Source organism: Ptychodera flava, chromosome 16, assembly GCF_041260155.1.
Source record: "Ptychodera flava strain L36383 chromosome 16, AS_Pfla_20210202, whole genome shotgun sequence".
NCBI lineage: Eukaryota > Metazoa > Hemichordata > Enteropneusta > Ptychoderidae > Ptychodera > Ptychodera flava.
The window spans coordinates 13,344,103-13,366,865 of NC_091943.1; the positions used below are offsets into that span (position 1 = coordinate 13,344,103).

Consider the following 22,763-nt stretch of genomic DNA (forward strand, 5'->3'; position numbering starts at 1 on the left):
CTGTCTATTGACCATATGGATCGTAGCACAAAATTAGTAGCCATGCATAAGTATGCCATAGTACTTTATCTTTGTACCAAGTCTCAACAACATTGGATAAGGAATATTTGCATATGATGAAGCCTCAAAGACATGAAAAAATCCAAAAATGACAATCTGGCAGCCATATTGGAACATGTCACGAAGTAAATTGACATGTATACATGTATGTGTGCCATAGTGCTTGATCTTTGTGCCAAGTTTGGACAAAATGGGTTTAATGACCTTTGAATTATGCTTCAAAGACATGCAAAATTCCAACAAAATGGCAGTTCTGCAGCCATATTGGATCCTATCGCAAGGTTAATTGATACATGCATATGTATGCCATAGTGCTTTGCCTTTGTGCCAAGTTTGAACAAAATCAGTTCAAGGATGAATGAGTTATGGTTCAGAGACATGAGAAAATCACAAAAAAATGGACGCCTGTCGGCCATATTGGATCATATCATGAAATAAAGTGGCGTTCATATGAAGGGCATAATGTTTTGCTTTTGTGCCAAATTTGAACAGAATCTGTTCAAGGATGTCTGAGTTATGGTCCAAAGACATGAAAAATCGCAACAAAATGGCTGCCTCACGCCCATATTGGATCGTATCGCAAAATAATTTTACATGCACATGAAGGCCATAGTGTTATGCCTTTGTGCCAAGTTTTAACAGAATCTGTTCAAGATGTCTGACTTATGATCCAAAAACATGAAAGATCCCAACAAAATGGCCGCTTCACGCCCATATTGGATCGTATCGCAATATAATTTGACAAGCATATGTAGGCCATAGTGTTATGCCTTTGTGCAAAGTTTGAACAGAATCGGTTCAAGGATATTTGAGTTATGGTTCAAAGACATGAAAAAATCGCAAACAAAATGGCCGCCTCGCGGCCATGTTGGATCGTATCGCAAAATAATTTGACATGCACATGTAGGCCATAATGTTATGCCTTTGTGCCAAGGTTAAACAGAATATGTTCAAGGATGTCTGAGTTATGGTCCAAAGACATGAAAAATCGCAACAAAATGGCCGCCTCGCGCCCATATTGGATTGTATCATGATATAATTTAATATGGATATAAAAGCCATAGTGTTATGCCTTTGTGCCAAGTTTGAACAGAATCTGTTCAAGGATGTTTGAGTTATGGTCCAAAGACATGAAAAATCGCAACAAAATAGCCGCCTCGCGGCCATATTGGATCGTATCACAAAATAAATCGACATGCATCTGTAGGTCATAGTGCTATGCCTTTGTGCTGAGTTTGAACGAAATTGGTTCAGCAGTGTCTGAGAAACTGTTGATGACGGACGGACGGACAGACGGACGGACGGACGGACGCACAGACGGGACCCAATCTGTAAGTCCCCGCCGGACTTCGTCCGCGGGGACTAATAATCTGACAGTTTGACATTTAACTTCATGGTCAAACTAAAAAGCTCTGAATAAAGTTCTTTTATATGTAAGAATTATATGACATTTCAATCTGTCTCTTTACAAAGGACAAGGCTGTTATCTACTATGTATTTCTGTCTAATGATGGTGAAATTTCAGTATCATCTACATTGTCTCGAAAAATGTGTAAACTGTTATTTCACAAATTTCAGTATTCAACTGTTAATAACAGCATACAATAAGACTACATCTTTGATGGCCAGATAAGATTTCTCTAAATTATCAGTCAGGTTGCTCACTGCCCACCAAGGCTGGTCCCTTCTGCTAATCAGTTGAGGTCTTTCATATTCATTGTCTGCTCAGTAAAGATTAATATCTTTGGCTATTCATAATGCTCTGGCAAGTGTGCATTGGGAAGTTGTCAGAGAGATGTACAGCGCCTGATACGCTATCAATATTGCCAGTCACCGTACCTTGAAGTAAATCTAAACAAACCTTGGCTTGAGGGAAAAACCGTGTCCGTCCTCACAAATCCAATGATCAAACTACATTTTCCTTTCTTTTGAAAAAATTTCAGAAATTATCATATAATACACAACTTGGATGGACTATTACCTTCTCGTCTCATGCCCATGGCTATACATTTTTGGTATCGGCAATACTGGCAGCGATTTCTCTGTCGTTTGTCCACGATGCAGTTCTTCTCATCTCTGCAGGCATAGTGGAGGTCCTTCCTCACAGTACGTTTGAAGAACCCTTTGCAGCCTTCACAGCTATAAACTCCATAATGTTTTCCTGGAAAAGGACATAAAAAGCAAAATAAACATTACATGTCAAGAAACCATCGAGCCACGTCCTGTAAAGAGAGATAACAAGTTCCTTTCATAATGATTTAATTTCAGCCAGAATTTATTCTGACTGGTATTCTGTGGAACTCTCCTTAACCCTTTGAGTGCTGTATTTTTTCCCACCAAAATTTTAGTACAACATTTTACCAATTTTTATGAACTTTTCTGTAATTTCTCTGATAATTTTAGACCAAATGAACTCAACATTTCATGGTCACAGTTTTTTCATCAAAATTTTGGCAAAAATCTGACAAAAATTGACTGAGGTATATTTTATAAGGGCGACAAAAATTGACTTTGGCACTCAAAGGGTTAATTATACCAGTTTCATTAATTGTGTACAATAACATCTCAATTTGTAATTCTCAGGTCTATTTAAGTACCAGTGCTGAAAACTACTACTGCTGAAAATTACTTTTTTCATGTCTTGCGCATCCTTTGACAAGTCACCCTTTTAACAAAATGGTCTAGACAAAACCTATTATCAACGGAGAGTGTGGATCTGTTTTATACCAGAAAGAGGGGTGAATAGGTTAATAAAACTAGCACACATTTCGCACACAGAGTCACAACATTACTCCAAAGTACTTGTGCCTTTTACATGAAGATGAATTTCATATTGGTCAGTCGCACCAACTGTTGACATGAATGGCTGTACTTGGCCACTGAGGGCACTGCACATTCATGGTACTCTACAAGTCTCCATAAATCAAACAATCACATCCATCCAAAACAAACACAGGTTGCATTAAGGGACATCAGACAGGACATACTCCCTGGTTACCACTGTATTCATGATTCAAAAAACCAGAGTAAATGAGCTACTTTGGTTTTGAACAAGACCAGATATCCTAGCAAATGAGTACAATACTAAAGTGCCCTAATGACTGACAAATCATGCTTGAAAATGCTGGTATATTACATTGTAAAGTAATATATAAGCAAACTACAAAACTAAATTACACTCTATCCATACAACTCCCAGACAACAAATCACCATGGGCAATAGATGTTAGTTAAATTGTTTGGTGCTTGAAGACTTGACTAGACTTTCAGATGAACTGCACAACTGTAGGCCTTTTTCATTCTTTCTTCAACATTACAATACAAGAACACCTCAAGGAATTCTGCATCTATCATTTACATGTCTCAATACAAAAATGACATTCTCTAAGTTTTGAAGCCGCGGCTATACTACAAAAACAGCATTTGAAACAGTGTGCGGTACTATGTTGGTGTCCCTGCTTGTTTCAATAAATATCTGGATTCCAAACATGAAAGACGTATGGAAATGTGCAAGCTAAACACTGGTACAACTTGGGTTTGACTATAATTATGTATGTGTGTACACACACAAATGTATAGTTTATGTGTCTGTGTGTGTATATGTACATCACAACTTTCAAATCAGTATAATTCTGTACTTTTAATAAATATAGGTATGTTTTATAGGTATGTTTTGTCAACCTCAAAATCGATAAAACACAACCAAAAAAGATAGGAGCTTCTTCGTTTTACCATATACAACACTCTGCAACTTGGACAGGCATTGATCTGCCAATAACAGAAAAGACCTCTCTGTCAATCCTAGTAACAAATGAAAACTATCACTTCATTGGCAGCCATCTTGACTTTCCAAGAAGCACCAGACTATTGAAAGAGAAAGATTCCAATTTCCAGTCCACGGGATGTGCTCACATGGTTGTTGACTATACCAGTTGTTTAACACCACAACATGGAACTATATATAGACCACAGTATTCATACGGTTATGTTCAGCATGCATATAGTCTGGCAGAGACCCTGCGATTCGCGTTCTTCCCAGTGTCAGTCAGTTGGAACACGCGCGCGCCCTTCAGAGACGCGACACGAATCCCAGGGTCTGGACGTTCTTGCAAGCGACCGGTCGGATTTCTGCCTGATCCGGGTACTTTGTAGAACTCCACACATCTGTTAATCGAAACAACAACGACACGTACCATAGCCAAATAAAATTAAAAATGAAAAATAAAACCATACCGCGTATATAGGTTTACTAGCTACTAGTACAAATTCTCTCCATCCAGTTAGATAGGTGTTTCTTTTGAAGTCACAACCCTTATGAATATTCATATACTTGCAAGAACCGACAGTCGCTGTGTCTGGCAGCGCGTGCTCACAGCTGCACAGCGTCGCCTTCGAATGCAGGCCCAACTTTGGCGCGCACAAAACAAGGCACAGCGACTGTGGAGAGTCTACATGCATACAATGGGAACTCTACGTTGAAATTATGAATGCTATCAACCCGACATGTGGAAACTTCGCCACCTCTTCATTGGATCTCAGCAACTTATGGGTTCAAAAGGTCATTGCACTTCGCTTCTCAAATAGCTTTAGGAAAACCAGACTGTAGGGTTACAGTCATACAAATGAGACCTTTTGACTTTCTGCTTTTCTTTCAACCACACATCTCTCATACTGTTTGCCAATTGTATTGCATGGCAGTGAGAGAGGGGGAGAGAGAGAGGGGGAAGACAGACAGAAAGAGGGGAGACAAGGACAAATAGAGTGGAGTGGGGGAGGGAGATAGACAAACAGAGTGGGGGAGGGACAGTAATCAAGCTAATGGACAGTGAGTTGAAGTGTTGCCTAACGCATTACTTGCAGATCTGTTTATGTCACACATGTTAAAAACAGACAGGAACATGGGACTATAGCCTTTGTGTACATTCTGTTGTGAAAGGTGTCACCATGGAAACAGCTTACATTTGTGTTTGAAATGACATTTCCATGCCTATTTGTCACGTTTTGTCATAAAAATGAAAACACACGCACGACTGAGCTACGTAATATAGCTTGGTAATTTCTTTTGTAATAGCTTTATACAAAAATGCCTTTTTTCATATTTTCTTTCACTTTTAATGCATGAGCAAATCTCCCCACTTTTAAGGGTTTTTAATAACAAAATTCAGCCATATCACGTCTAGAAAATAAGATCTAAGCACTTAGTTGTTAATCCTCTTCCTAAATTTTCTTGGTTACATGATTATTTCAAAATAATGCCAGAAATTTTACCTAACGTCACGAGAAAGCTCTAATTCATGCAAGAGATGGTTGTCATGGTAACCATTAAAAATGGAGAATAATGATAGGGGGAATTATGTAAACGTAACTGAGTAGGTATTTTCCAGAATAAGTGTAGATAAAAAATAGCAAAATTTCACTGTTGCCAACTGCCTTCACCATTCGTCACTGACACTGGTCAATTACTTTCCAAACACAGTGTACACAGCACTAGCTTGGCAACTACATTGCTCAGCAATTTTAGAGAGGGAAAGAAAACAAGAATTATAGACATCTGATAACCACACTCCAGACGTCAGAGTTTGGTAAAATTGTACTACCAACTTGCTTTTCAGGGAAAAGAGTTTCTGTTGTAACGTAAACACACCATGCCACCCTTTGATTTCTATACACTGCTGCTGATCACAGATTTTAGAAACATGAATATAGTATTTTTGTTTTCCTGCTGAGCGGTCGACATGTGCAATATTCCATGTCTAACACTGTGACAGCTGATCATGCTCACAGTGACATCAATAGATGGTGAGTTTTGGTAAAATGTTTTTCCTGTCATCTCAATATCACAGCCATTCACTCCAGGACCCTTGTAATACTGTGCCATTCATTTTAAACTCAGTGGCTCAGTATTACAAGGGGTCCCAGAGTAAATGAGTGTTTTACATCCATAGAATCCCATTTAAGACATTCATGTCATCAGAAAAGGGTTTGCACCGGCTGACAAGATTCTCAAGGATTATACATGTAACTGTGCCAGTACTAACACATATGCCGGCCAGCATATAATGAAAAACTTTTCACAAAATATATATGCTTATTGCCAATCATGAGATTTCCATGAAGTCAGTATCTGATCACTTCCATTTTCATGAAGTGATAATCTTTTTATTCTGACAACTTTAAACCTTTCTAGATAAAGAGAGAGCTGCAGTGCTTTAATTCATATAAGTCTCTTTACCTAAGGAGACCACACTGTTTGGCTTGGTATCTTGAATAGCCATTGCATAAAAATGTCATGTCTATACAACTTCTGAAACCGGCCAGTGTCTGTGATTAATGACTTCCGCCTGCATCACTTCAGCGTCATGGGTGACAGTTAAGTAAATCTTTGTAAACAATTCCTCCGCCTGCCAGTCTTTTTTCTCTGAAACCTTTAATGGACCCACATGTCAAAAGTTCAGACCTTACAACATGGGGAACCACAATATGCACTTCATTTGGAGTCTAGCAGAACAGTCTACATACACGTGAAAATCTGAGTAAAATTTGATCTACCATATAAATCTCTTTTGCATCATATATAGATCAAAAAATGAGAGACTACCACCAGGCTAGTGAGCTTACAGGTAACAGTTGGATGAGCTAGATTTTTTTTATATGATATTTCACTACCATGCATTCTGATTTTTGATGGTATTTGCACTTGAGTACTACTGCACTTGCTGACACCTGTGCTTTCAGTACCGATTCTCTGGTTCCCACCTCAGCCATTACAACAATGGAAAAAGACCAAATGAAGATGCATGTTCACAAGCTATACAAAGTAAACTGTGTTTATATTCAAGGTAGAGCTGGCTTTACATGAATACATTGTTTGTCGTGTGTGTGTGTGTATTTGTTTATATAAATATATATATATATGTGTGTGTGTGTGTCTGTCTGTCTGTCTGTCTGTCTGTGTTTACCGAACTTCTGTCTACAAAATAACCAACTTATCTGGCCATATCCATTAACACAGCAATCAAGATTTCTATAAAGCTGTAACACTACAAGGCCATAGCAGGGTGATACTGAAACCGTTCTCTTATACTGCTGGGCTCAGGTAGACTATCTGCTATGTATCAATAATTCATAATGCTTAATCGGGATATCCATATAAGCTACAATTGCTGTTATAACAAGGCATGAACACATGTCTGCATACAATCATGTTGAACAAAAACCATGCACTGCCAAAACATAGGCAATGTCTTGACTGACAATCAACAACTTTCCCTGTGGCTACTACCAAAACCAAAGGGAACTGAGCAATCTGAGTGTTTAATGTTGCCTTTGTTGTAGTTTATGCTGTTGTTGGGTAATAAAATTGAACAACCCCCTTTTTTGATTCATTTGTATTGTAATAACTTTAAAAGAAAACAACAATTATAGAGCTTCCAAGGCTTTGAGGTGGAAAGAGATAGAATACAGTGCTGGCGTCCGTTCTTTCCAATATATGCACGGGCGCTGGTATCCTTCTTGAAACTTCACTCAAATGGACAAAACGTAACTGTTCAATCATCTGTCTTCAAGGTGCAAACAAGGATCCTTGAGAATCTGGGTCTACTATGCTGAGTACCAAGAACATTACGTTTCACAGAAGCGTATCTTTACGCAGGCAGGCATGACTTCCTTCACCCTGACAACCAACTGATAGTGGAGACACCAGGCGTCTACAAAATTACATTATAAAGTATAATTCTAACTTGATAAAGATTAAAATTCTTTGCATGACCATAATATTCATAGTAAGACAAAATGACAATAAAACACAATTTTTCTCTATGACACAGAATCAAAAGTGCAATGAATTATGAATAACTTAATATCTCAAGTTTAGCCCAAAACCCATATGCCTTACGTAAAAAGTAGCTCTGCTGATACTGCGAGTACAGATTAACATCTTATGAGTTTGAAATGAAAGATTGCTTGATTCCAAAATTGCTTAATTCCAAGTTCACGCCTGGCATAGTGTTAGAAAGCACCACACCGGGTCATTACCAAGCCAATGTCGAAAACATGTCCCTTGCAGGGCCGGGATAAATATCCTTATGGTAGATCTATGAACCTGTAAATTGTACTGTGTACTTGAACAGAGACATCTGATACAAACAGACTTGTTCATTAAACCTGACACCAAGACACGGTGCGGTCACCATTTCATATCACACAATGAGCAGTCATGGCCTGTGCTATATATAATTAGAATAGTAGCACATCTATGTACATCAGCACCAGTGACCTGCATATCAAAGGCAATCCTTCACGAAGCTGGCACACAACTTACTAAAAATAACCCTGCCCCATTAGAGAAAATACTTCTATCCATGCCACAACGTAAACAATGTCTCCCTTTCTGCATTTCTGACATATTGTATGGCACACTTCATGCTGCCTATTTGCATCATGGGAAGAGTTCACTTGCTAGGGATCATAGGAAATTGTACTTTGGGTAGTACTGTGACAGATTTCAATTTTTTTTTTTAGCACATACTAGTATTATACAAAGGATAAGGAATTATGTCTGTTTCTATCTGCGTATCTGGTCACAAAAACAGTACAGTAATGCATTTTTTACTTTCTTTTTTTTTGAGTTCACGATTTCTAATTATTGACAAAGAAATAAAAAAAAAAAAGAATTTATACATGGAATAGTAATTCTGATAAGCAGCACAATAACTGCAGTAACTCACTATTCAGAATACCCCTGATTGCAAATGACGTCATTTTTCTTTCATTAATATGCAAAAATAAATATTTGTCCCTATTTTCCGTGAGAGGGACGAAAATAAAAACCTGCTAGTGTTACAATGGATACTAAAGGTCACACTAACTCAGACAAGCTGCAACAATAGCCATACAACAAGGAAATTTGCCCAAATTTTGTATGTCACACGTGTGCAGCTATATTCGGTAACAAAGCTGAAATCACTATCAGCGCTGCTGTACAGTACCATATAGACAACATCTTCTGCTCTGCCAGGCACTCTGTGAAAGTACTTTCAATTTTCAATGACCTTGTAGATCAAATTATCTTCTGTCAGTTATATTTGATTTGATAAATCATCTCGTCAATGCAAATTATAGTCTAAATCTGGTAGCTATTACTTGAATTTCTCACATTTTTGTCAAAAATGTGACATTGTTTAAAATGTGGTGTCATGAAAAACGACAAACAAGTAAGAAATTTTGACTTCACGGTGCGAGTTTACTTTCATCTTTGAGTATTGAAAATCTGATTTGTGATTTCTAGACTTAGCTGACTTGGATGGACTTCAATATTTTTCAGAGTGAATCGCCTTGAGATGAATCAAACGGACCCATCAGTTCTGGGAATTCCTTCTCTAGTGGATCATGACTCAATCCATTCAGATGGTCTTTAAAGGACAATCACATTAAAAGTGAATATCACTGTGAAATCTCTCACATTTATGCTGATAAAAACCAGATATCGTATTTAATGAGATCAAATTATCGGAAATCTAAAATTAGAATCAAATCTGCGTGTAATATTGACTGGGCTTTGTCATCTACGCTTTGATTTACACACAACTCCTGATAAATACCTGCATAAATCTTGCTCAGGTCAATATCAAAAGATATGTTGATTTTCATCACTACCCTTCAAAATAGTAATAACAGTACAACTGAATTAAACAAAGAGGACTTGGCAGAATAATATGAACATGCCTTACTTAAAGCAACACAATTAAAAAAAAATTATGACAAAGATAATTTTGAAATCAGCTTTTAAAACAATCCATGCCCCAAGACCTTTTTTTCATGACTAGAGGGTTATACAAAGAGTGATGGCTGACTGTGGGGATTCAGTTATGGGATGGCAACACTCCATTCAAAAATTGGGGCAAATCAAAATAATGAAATCTGCCATCAGTGACTATACGTAGGACTCATTCTAAACATCAGACAAAATTTGAAGAAGTGCCAAACGATTTCTCAAATTTTGAATGGTCTGTATGTACATTCAGTGCCTCATTCAATTTGAATATTGAAAAAAAAATTGCCGAAGAGCAAAACTCAACACTTTGACAGAATTTAATAATGATGTAACATCATTTTAAAATTATTCTTGTGTCATTGAGTAAAAGAGAAGTCACAAAGAGAGGTGTATTTATTGAATAAAATCTCCAATGCATGGGTGTCTATCAATTACATTACAATTTATGCACAGTGTCCATAGAACCAGTGTGTGGCCATTACTGAAAGTGAAAGCGTACTATTAATCACAACGATTGAATTGGTGATTAACGCGGAATCTGCAAGGACCTAACTCAATTTTCAATGAATCATTGCGAAAAGCTGTTACTTAATGCATTTGAATGTCAAGGTCTTTCACTGCACGCACCACAGCTCCTGTGTGTGTGCTAAATCTTCTGACTGGATCATGCACTCATCAAGTTGAGTTGGACAAGGGATGGGGTGATGCAAGGCAGCAATTCATACACTTGCTTGCTTTGCTTGTTTTTCACTCTGCTGAAAGTCTTTGCACCTCCTCCATACACAGAAGCTGTGTTTTATTCCATTTACATGTCCTCTGACAGTCTTAGAGACACAGACCCATCTACTGAGACAACTTCATCCTCTCATCCCTACTTCACTGTAGAGGTCTAAAGTAGCCATAGAAAACAATAGGAATGTACTACACCTTGGTGGTAAAGGGGTAAAGCCATTTCCATCAACAAATCTCTGAGACTCTTAATTTCAAAGCCTCATTATTATCAACTTTAGTGAATCCAGTCATCATTAACCCTTTTCCTGCCAGACAGTATTAACAGGGCCTGAAAAATTTAATTTTTATCCACTTGTCCTCGGACAAGTAGCCTCTATTTTTCTACTTGTCCGTAGCAGAAACTCACTTGCCCTGAAAATTTTCAAAAAAAAAGATTTCTGCTCTTACCAAGATTGTGGGACCTCGAATGGTTTGTGACAAATTGGTGGTATCTACAGTTTATAATTGTAAAAAAGTACATTACTGTAATGAAAATTATTTAATATGCTTTCGTCGTTTATGGGAATTCTTTCCAGTTACCGCATTAAGATGTGTTTAACAGAAATAAATACTAGTAAGATGTTTCATCACACTTATGACTACAAAAGTAGAAGTGATTGAAGACAATAGTCTAATAATGCAGACATTTCACATGGTTTTTTCACTGGTGCTGTAAAGTCAATTCATTTTTATAATTGCCCAATTGATTGATACTTTTTCATTGAAATTGCAAAAAGAAAATAGGTTGAAAACGCTAAATATCTGAGAGGAACTCCTTTCTCTTCATAATAGCAATAGCAACTTGCCATACCACGGCTTTGACAAGCTAGGTGGCTTTTGTTAAGGTCCGCTACAATCAAGATAGGGGTTCTTGACCATGTAAGGAATTCAGCATGGTGACCTACACAAGCTTGCTGCGTACGATCGAAGAGTGGCATGAGACTCCTTCTGGAGAAATTTCTGACTGCAAAATACTACTTTGAAAGACGGGGATATAATGCTTCATCAAAATTTTGGAGTTACTGATATTTTTAGGTAAAGTTGTGAGCTTCCATCACACCACATAGTGCCGTTTGATGTCCCGTGCAGTGTGGCTAGAAATTTCATTCTCCGTACACACTGTGTACTATAATATAGCTAGCAGGTTAGTTGGGTAGAGTAACCGTGGTTGTCAATAAAGTTTGCTTCACTGTTTCACTGTCCAAATTGTTTGGTGAAAAGTTAGTTGTTCTATTTAAAATGATCTAGGCTTCCGCTTCAAACATCATTGTCTGGTTATTATCTCGTTACATTTTACATGTAAAATGAGTGGAGAAGTACGTGGCCCTGCATTTGCCAAGGGTCCAGTGACTAGTGGACGCACATCGACTTGCTTACCATAATTCGCAAACTGTAACAGAGTAACTGATTTTTCTTTAGTTTTTCGGTTGAGACGAAAAAAGCCCCGATTTGAGTGCGTCCGAGTGACCCATGTCTGGTACTTTGGGGGACATTGTTTCTAATTTGCGTCAAAAGACGAAAGAACGCACTCTTGGCAAAACACTGAGTTGACTCTGAACTTTCTGCCCGCGGGCAAGTGAGGGCTAGTTTTGCGCTAGTCCGTATAAGAAATCAGTCTGTCCCGGGCATCGGGCAAGCGTAATTTTCAGGCCCTGATTAAGACTATTACTTCCCCATCAGCCAAGTCAGTAAAAAGCGGTATTGAGCCCAAACATGACGTATTTTCACACGCTTGGCTTGGTATGTTATAGCATCTTTAGTCCAAAAAAATCAAGTTTACAGTATTTATGTTTTCAACAGCCTTCAAATGTACAGTATTATGTTAAAATACACCATATGGAATATGTTGTGTTTCATTGATTTTAACCATCTTGACCTGATGGTGAAATATGGACTTGGCAGGAAAAGGGTTAACTAAAACCTCCCCATATTTTACTTCCAACTTTTAATCAAAGCTGCCTGAATCCCCTCCCCCTCCCCTTACACCTCCTCTCCCTCTTATTTCCCACCTCCCTCCTAAATGCTTTTTATAGGTTTGGGTCAACTTTGTAAAGAATATCACCCACAGTTGCTGATGAACCCTGTCACACACTTCTCTTCAGTTTTTGGCTGATTTTGTGTTGCCATGGCAATTCGCCATTACTGTGACACTGGGATCACCCATTAACACAAAGGAGTAGGAGTCTATTTGCATCATTTACATTCAATTAACCTGCAATAATTTGACCGTGTATCTGTTTGTGTTAATGATCAGCTGTCACTGGCAACATACCTTGAATCAAAACAAACAAGCTAATTACCAAATTAGGCATGGATGTGAGTCAATATTATCACTGAAAATCTGTATTACTTTCATTCACAAGTAATGAATCACATCATTTTATAAAAGACCTGCTGGAACTTCAACTGTAAATCATCTGAAGTGTAGAACCAATTCATTGCACTCCTCTCAATCTGATAAATTACGGTCAACTAGCATTTCATTATAAAACACTTCATAAAAATGCAGGGGGTTCAGCTGAATATGGAACTACACAGGTATGTGAAATATTACCTTAAAGCCCCAGGACTATAACACAAATTATCTTTCTGCCTCTTTGCGTCTATGTGTGCTTTTCTATCTCTGTCTCTCCTTTCCATCTCATGTCAAATGTGTGTTTATGTGTGTGTGTGTGTGTGTGTGTGTGTGTGTGTGTGTGTGTGTGTGTGTATGTGTATGTGTGAGTGTGTGTATACACCTATTCACATGTGTATATGGATATGTTTATGTGTATGTATGTACACATTATACATATATACATATAAACATACTTACACACATACTATAATGCATACATATAGAATAAAATTGTTTCAAGTACAGTACTATATTGCTGCAATAAGACCTGCCCATGCAAAAATACACTGGAGTATAGGAAACTGACCGCACGATAATAGACATCTTTTCAGAGGAGTAAATTAAAGGTTTTGCCTTGATCCAAAATACAGACAAAATACAGACAAGTATATATATCATATTACTTAAAGTACAACAGACTCTCCTAGATACTTGAAGTATAATTTCAATTTTGATTGGAGTAGAAGTTGACATGTTTAACATAATTTGGTGAATTAAAAGAACCACGGCGTAAAATGACAGAACTCCGGATCTGTCAAGTTTAATTCAAAATGGATAAATTAGTACAGCAGTGAATAAAATACAGCAAAGATACAGGCAGAATGACAGCTATATCCTATGCACAAACAACTGAACTTAATTATCGAATAAAAACCGGTGACTGAATCACCTTGCAATGACCGTAATTTATGAAATAAAATCTCCCATTTCCGGTTTAATAATAATAATTTTTCCGTGACAATGTGAGTTTTATATTAGTAATCCATTGAGGCTGGTTGTGATGTTTTTAGATGAAACTTGCTGAGTAATATTTCAGCTGGCAAAGTCATCAAACACAGCTGGAAATATATCACATGTTCACTGGCAGTTTCTGAATTCTAATTGCCTGGTTTATATGGCAGTATACTGTATTTTTTTTGCAATTTCAAGGTTATTCGTTACTCTAGTCTTGATCAACTGTCAGTAACATTGTGAAAATTATTCCGTCATCGTTTCTCTGCCTTTCATAAATCATTCTTGAGAGTTGGCTCTTTATTTCCGTGATCCGATGATTCAGAGAATTCTTGCGGAAACACAAAGCCATCGCAATGCACAAGGCCAATTGGAAAGATGATACAGAACTAAAAAAAACATCTTCCCTTCCCAGAATGATGCAAATTTGCTGCTTTCTTTAGTACATAGCTTGATGAAAAATAAGGATTTCTCTGCCTGATATATGTATATAAGCTCTGTTGTCAATATTCATTCTGTTCATCCCCAATTCCTTGTATACAGGTCCACATTCACCATCAATAACAATGGGTTTGGGCCAAACCATGGTGGTGTAAGGTTAGACAAAAACCAATAATGTCACACCAGATCAGGAAAATTGCTGAATTCCACAAATATTTCCTCCTGAAACTATACAAGAACCACTGAATACAGCTGGAGACCCTGCATTACATTTATAGCTGCACATCTTCTCATATGCCTTCCTGTTAATCTTTACCCAAAATAAATTTGGACTCAGAGATATCAGTTTTTATTAAGGGGTGAGGAAAGTTCAATTTTAAAATGATGGAAATACCAAAGTCAGAGAGAACTGGCGGCTTTTATCGACATTTTACGAACGACATGGACAAACGCAGAGCTGTACAGGCTAGAATGAAGTTAAAATATTTCAAGCTTATACTACAACAAAGATCAGTACAAACATAGCACCTCATTCTTTCATCCCCATTTCGTGATAGTAAGGTCGATCCATCCCATTGGAAACAACAGGCATGTACCACTACGGTTAACCATAAACTTCCTTCTGAAATCCTTCAGATTTGCACTTTACCAATAAAAGATATAAAATTTTCAGTTCTAAATACTTCGTGCAACAAAACAGTCCAAAGACCTAATTTCATCAAAACTCTCCTTTTCTGCCGTCCTACTTCTTCAGAAAGCTATCACATCAAATGTGAATGCACGGTAAGACATAAAACTACCCACTGCACAGGAAAATTGGGAGATGCTTAACGGCACAGTGGAATGTAATTTCAGCTGAATCCTGAGGCCTACAGGCAGCCTGTCAAGTTCCTTACAAGCCACAATCAGACATTGGCTGATTTTCCTTGCCTGCCCAGAGCACATATATCTTCAGATTTTGATGAGATACAAATTGCTGCTGGTGATTTTCAATGGAATTGATGGATGGTCAGTGACCAAAATCTCCAATATACATGCTGCTTCATTCAGTCTCTGCAGTGTCCTGATTGTGAAACTTCATTTGTAACTGAAAAACTTCTTAGATGCGGGTTTCAGGCTGGCCAGGAATTTTCCATTTTTTAACAATACCGTTGGTAAAGGTTCACTAGCTGTAACTTTTGATGATTACTTTTCACCATTTTTGCTTTGTGTGCTGACAACCGTTTCTTGCTCTACTTTCCAAAGATGTTCCCAAAGATTCACAGTACTAGTAGTCAGCCAATCAGCTCAGTCAATACATGTATCGACTGCATTGGTATTGTTCATGAATGAATTCTGGTCCGGACTACGATTCTAATGTAAACTACACATTGTGCATTTTAAACAATAGAGATACTATGTTGACACACTGCAATTGTGGGCTTTTCAACACACTTTGGGAATCATAATAACAAGAACTTGCCATGAACATAAAAATCACATATTGTGGAAAAATAGTCATAAAAAGTTGTAGCTACTTGCATATCATTAACAATGACATGATCCTGGTCCAAAAGCACTAGGACATTTGACAGTTTAACACTTTAATATCATCGATTTTCACTGAGTAGTTTAGTACAGAAACGAAAACCAGAGGCTTTGCAAACGGAGCTATTAGATCATACATGGACAATCTCAGTAACAGGTTATACACAGACTATCTACACGGATGTTTAGGGTTTTTTCTGCTTTATGCTGGTTGTAAACATTGTTTTCCATACGAACTGCAAAATGGTTTGAAATTTTATAATTTACAGTAATTACCCGGGTCCATATTTGCAGCAATTACTTGTCGATATTGTAACTGTATGTATCCTGACATTAACTGACGCAGAGAACTATGCAATTTCAAATCACAGTCATGGCACAAAAAGCAGTGAATTGTCTACTAGCTATAGTAAGACTGCACGTCAGAATTTACACAGAAAAGTTCTGCTACATCTAATTTGTAGTCACGCAGAGCATACACACAGCCTGGGAAAAACCTCAAAGTAATTCTTGTTTGCTCATGGAGTTTCCCGACACCACGACACATGAACATTTCATCACAAATATCACAAACCGCATTTAATGTGTTGGATGTTTACCAGATTGCATCAAGATTCTGTTTCCTGATTTGTGCGTATCATTTTTCAAAATGAACAGTTGCCGTGAGGGCTTTTACACAATCCTCAGTTTTTCATTTCTCTATCGTAAAATAATCCCTTATTTTATCCCAGGCAGGCAATCTTTTAATCTTTACTATGAAAATTGAAAAACCAAAATCCTTCCCTTTCTTTCTAGGGTTACCAACGTGCTGTCCAAAGGTGTGTTTTTTAAAAAATCCATCTGGAAAATGGTGTGCAAAATTTTTGAAATATGATATTTCCAGAAGCCTCACAGTTTGTCGTGATTATGTGACAACAGAATCCATGTACCCATACAGGCTGAGTTTTATAGGTGAGTTTTAGAAGATTTACTAGACAAAATAAAGGGGTGTTGAATAATCTGCCAGGGTTTTTTTGGTCTTTTAGGTTTGTCGGAAACGCCAACGTCTATAAAATCAACCATGAACTCACATGAACCTGATGTTCCAAGGCATGCGAATGCCAAATCAAATCATGCTAGAGAATCATAACACAAAATGTTTGTGTTTAGTTTGTGGTGTTTAGTTTGTGAGAACAAACATGAGCTCAAAGTCTCATATATTTCTGTAAATTCAAAGAAAAAATAAAATGGTTTTCTGAATGCATGTTTTGTAGACCATTCTTTGAGCAAAAGTCACCGTTATGTTATGTGCAACTGATTTTTTAACACCACAGACAAACAGGAGGAATACTGAGGTGCAAAACTTAGCAGTCCAAGTTTTTGTAGTGGACAGACATGTACACATTATGATAGTAAATGACATGACTGAATCACAGGCTCTGTGAGTGCCATCCCTACATACCGGTATATGCGGCCTGTAAATCACAAACCAATGTCATTATCCACAGATGCTACATTGCATTTCGGGGTAGCGAAAAAGAGTAATGAAATTCAGTCGGTATTAATCTTGGATTTTGATGGCAATTCCTGGGACTGACAGCATTATCAAGTCTTCTCTAAACTATTAAACAAATGCCTCTTCTTTTAGATTGAATCTCGAACAAAATGAATCACACTGGCCAGAATCAGGCTTCTCACCCTGATTACTATGGCAACACACTATAATTCAAACCTTGGAAGTCTTGTACAGGTGGTCTATCACAAGGCTTCTTCCTCCTGTTACTGAAGGGTTTAGTATATCATAAATTTGCCCCTGCGGGACAAATTTGTGAGAGTAAAGTTCAGCATGTTAGGTTTTGTCAAAATCAAAACAAGATGCTATACAATGTGCAGCTATGCGCTGTTGGTGGTGCTGATCAACTTTGACTCTACTCTGCAAGATCAGGCAAGTAAGATGAATTTGATAAGATATCAGTGTCATTTATTTCAGTAAATCTTTATGATCTGCACATTTGATCAAAGCGTCACACCTCTGCCAATGTATCCCTGCACAACCTTTGCTTGTAATGTAATTTATATTCAGATATTCAGACTCTCAAATGTTCATAATACTTTTCTGATCTACCACTTGTCTGAGAACCACTTTTGTGTGGGCTCATTTTAAAACTCTTGCAGGAAGCAAATTTTAACCATCTTCCTTCGAAAATTCCAAATTTCAAATTGAAAATTTTTCCCAAAGGCTCTACATTTTGAATTTCAAATATTGGTATTAACCCTTTTCCTGCTAGACGGTAATAACTGTATCACTTCCCCATCAGCCAAGTCAGTAAAAAGCGGTAACTTGGCTTGGTATGTTAAAGCATCTTTTGCCCCCAAAAATCAACTTTACAGTATTATGTTTTCAACAGCCTTCAAATGTACAGTATTATGTTAAAATACATCATATGGAATACGTTGTGTTTCATTAATTTTAACCATCTTGACCTGGTGGTGAAATATGGACTTGGCAGGAAAGGGGTTAAATTGTCAGGTAATTTATTTCTCAAGTACCAAACTTTGCATAGTCGTGACCACTAACTTTTATTGTTCATTTGGTAGGAGTATGGTTAAAAGTTTCATTGAATAAAGTTTGAATTTTGCACTTTCGAGGTACACATAACCAAAAGAGATATGTGCTAACCACTTATCAACAAAGCGCCGTTTTCAACAATATGAAATCTGATGGATCAAGTACGAATTAAGCCTATGACCATACAGTTTTACCAAACCTGGGCCCAATCTTCCATATGCAAATAATCGGTTTACTTAGGGGGTCTTCAAATTGTTAGTAAACATAGAATCCCCCAGAATAACCTTGATATGTAAAATTATCGTGCGTGGGCCAATTGTTCTTAAGTCTCGCCAGAGTTTTCATAGAGGTCACACTTGCTCAATTAATTTAAAGACCTGCAGTATACAGAAAGGCAGAGAAACAATATCTCGTGGCCTTGAACATTTTGTTTCTGTCGATAAAAAGTCACATCATCCATGATGCTGTGTTTTCCTGACACTGAAAAAACTCTATATCCATGATGCTTTTAGGTGATGAGTACCTACACATGCTACATGCATTAAAAGGAAGAAAACATTTACCAATCATTATCAAGATTGCATTTTACATGTATATATGCTACGGATTCAGAGCGCAGGTGCGTGGCTTGTGATCCCAAATAACATTTCTGAATCTGCTGTCCCCTGAACATGATATCGCTTTGAAATGTCAAAGGGAATTCTGCCAAATGACTGCATGGATTGGGAACCACGGCAACGTTTACTGATTGACTTACTCATATTTCAGTATTGTATGCATACAGAATTAAGAACATCAGTAACAAACAGTATCCTTTCTAAAATGACTCTTACAAAACAATTGTTGTGATGGGAAGTCAGATTCCCCGCTCTGATTTCAGAGCAACGAATCTTTGTAAGCATTAAGAAAACAAAATACTGACACAACCTAGTCACAGAAGTCACGTCTTATATGATGGTCACGTTAGTTTACATGCATTTGTGAATACACTCTCACAAACTTACTGAGAGTACACTTACATTTAGAGCATGTGACGTCTGATTGGATGTTGTAATGGTATTATGCAAATGTTTAAATATTCCATATGTTGTATATTTCTGATGGTGTTTTATAGACATATGCAAATCTTAACAGTGAACATGTGTCGTCTGATCTTACCTTGCACGGTATTGATGGAAAGGACACAAAATATCAAGAAGTTTTTTTATACATACATTAAAACATTGTATAAAGCACATGTGAAAAAGCTATTGCCAAATATAAATATGGTATGGTATTTGGCATCCTGGTATCTATGCACAGTTAAGAAAAGTATGACTGTTGGGAATTACTTGACTGAACGACATTGGCAATGAACAGACAACGGACTTCTACAAAAGCAAGTCAGTGCAATGTATTTGTGTTTTAAAATTGACCTGCAGGAAATCTTATTTATCTACAAATGTAACAACGTCAATGCATTATTCACCCAGAAATCATGACATTTAATGAACAAAAATAAACCAGACAGATCAATAACACCATCATTTCACATCTTCATTCTCCGTTCCAAGTAAATGTTACATTGAGTAAACATTTATGTTATAGCTGCCTCTTGATAATTTACATTACTATTACAATTCTCCATCACTGTAAACTCTCTGAGTCATACATGTAGTTGTACAAATAATGACCTTGAAAATTTCTCTGTGCTTTGAAGGTCACAGAATGCAAGTATGCTTTACTCAACCCTTGTATATTTCATGTTGGCGTCAGGATTATAGAAAGTGTGTTTGATGGAATTCATACATCAACATTCTTTCCAAATATATGTCTGTTGCTGATCAGATAGAAGTTACCGGCCACAGTTTTATGCTCAGCATCTGTGGAGAAACTGCTGATCATATTTTCCTGCTGAAAATTTTTGTAAATATTAAACTCACAAAATGTGTGGACATGTGTACAATCTAAAGACTCAATAGAAAACTGCAAACACACCTGCTGTTCAATGCAGGTCTAATTTTTATAATATTCAGCCTGATACGGTTACACCGTTATACTTGTTGTCATGGAACCCAACCTTTGGAGACGGCTAGCTGTTCCCACCAATTCTGCCCCAGTACCTGGCAAAGTTTGAAATTTCTCTAAATGATGTGCCCACAGAATATCTGGGCATGTGCAAAATAATGACAGGGAATGTTGTGTTGACTTTGTATTGTGGATCCAGGGCAAAGCAAGAATTACCATACATTCATAATGACATCATCAGCTTCCCTGTTATGATACAGATCCATGTAATTTAATGAAGACGAATGATTCTTCCATATGATATAAATCAGTTTTGATCTGTTTAAAAGCAATATCATCAGTATTAAAATAAATTAACGATGGGATAGAGTAACCACACAAACTGTTCTTACTACATGTAAAACCAATCTGCCCGAGGTGCAGATATCACCAGACTCAATCAGTGATAGCTGCAAAATGTGTAACATATGACATGATCATTCTTTTCAAAGCATGTGATATCATTTCTATCTAACAATCTGACATTTCAATATATTTTTCTGTGACTGATGTGGTGATGTTTGTCACTGTATTTTGTATGCGTGTGTGTGCATGTGCATGTCGTGTGTGTGTGTGTGTGTGTAATCAAATTTTTCGCACACTTGACTCTGTTTATATGACTCCCATTGTTTTTGATGGTTTGGATGAATCCACATACAAACAGATAGGAGAAAAAAAAGATTTAAATGCAAAGATATTCAAAAAGCAGCATAGCCAATGCCTGATTTGAATTCTGTAGGCAAATCTTTCATCAGGATATGCGACATGATTTTGAAAAATGGTGAAACAGGAGCATGGCTGTGAGGAATTGATAACTTTATTACCAAGATAGAGTTATCGCATTGTCATTCCTATCAGGTCCCAGCGCTATTACTTTACAGCTAAACATCCAACCACAGGAATTCCTCTCCTCTGAGCTGAGCTGTCCGAGAACTGATGGACAACTTCACAGCAGCTAGTTATTTGGAAAAACCGCAGACAATAACACCGACAATTTCCAGATCAGCAGCCACAGCCCAGACACAAGGTGAACTCACTGATGTTTACACACAGCCATACAATGAAGGGCAGTGAGGAATATAGTTGGCAAAACAGGAAATTACCTATCATGGCCAGTTTATCAACCAGAAAATGTCTGATAGTAATAATCACTCTCAAACCACAGTGAAGAGAAACAGTGAGCCTTGGATTTTCTAGGCAAGATCATACTGAGAGACAGCAAGACTTGTGTTTTTTGTCCATGCATGGAATCGAACCAAAAGCTTAACAACTTTTTTAAAACATGTATTATCTTCGTCGTAACAATACAAGAACATTGGAATCAGTGCATGCCCTCTGGGCTCTATGACTAAAGATTATTCAAATATTTAATACATTACTGACTCAAGGAGACCTCATGAAATCCCAAATTAGAAATCACTGACTATCACTGATTGTCTTACAATGGATATATTTCAGACGAAATTCATTTTTTAATACATTTTAGATACCTTTATCTCATGAATTTTCAAACAACGAAATTTCTAACAATGTTAGGTCTTTTTTTTCATGTGAAGTAGATGAAGAGAGGAGATGAAGTCAGTAGTTTAAATGGCTTTAATTCTGTAGAAACGCAACGACAAAAAAAAACTGATAATGTCATACATAATCTCAAGAAGAGCGATGCATACAGGTGCATAACAACAGAAATTAAATATGAAAAATTTCTGTTCTGAGCAAACAATAGAGGGTGTTTTTTGCAAAGTGTATTATGGAAAGAGAAATGCAGTGTATCTTAAATTATGGTAAGGAAATCAATGTATCTTGAAATAACAAAGTCACTGTATTATTTTATCTTCCTCAAAGATGATGAGGTTATTACAAAAATACTGCAAAGGACGAGGACATTTGCGCCAGCATATCACCCAATGCAAAGTGAAGGGCGATGTGTGGCGGCAATGTCCAAGTGCATCCTTTGTGGTACTTTCATACATTTGTGATTAGGATGTCAAATGGGGCAGGTATTGACCTTTTTTGTACAATATGTCAACAATTTTTCTTCCGATTCATAACAAGTATGGAACTCTTTCTAAGACATACTTCTGGATAGCCTGTGAACTACACATAGAAGACATATTCTGGCAATAGTTCAATTGGGTCAATCGAAACTGTTCAACAGTGAACATACAGATGCAGCCACGGAGTGCAATGCACATGGAGTCTGGTGAGGGACGCCTGGAAACAGTATAAAGCTTTTTTAGCCCACGCAA

The 22,763-nt window shown here is 37.2% G+C and overlaps 1 protein-coding gene across 4 annotated transcripts in view; it reads right to left on the minus strand.

The window, feature by feature from the left end:
* Positions 1-22,763, minus strand: part of LOC139114057 (retinoic acid receptor RXR-alpha-B-like) — a 103,711-nt gene that overhangs the window by 14,842 nt on the left and 66,106 nt on the right. For all 4 annotated transcript variants that reach the window (XM_070675549.1, XM_070675551.1, XM_070675548.1 and 1 more), the window contains exon 3: positions 2,042-2,221. In XM_070675549.1, coding sequence (XP_070531650.1) covers positions 2,042-2,221 — 180 coding nt within the window. The remainder of the gene's footprint in view (positions 1-2,041; positions 2,222-22,763) is intronic.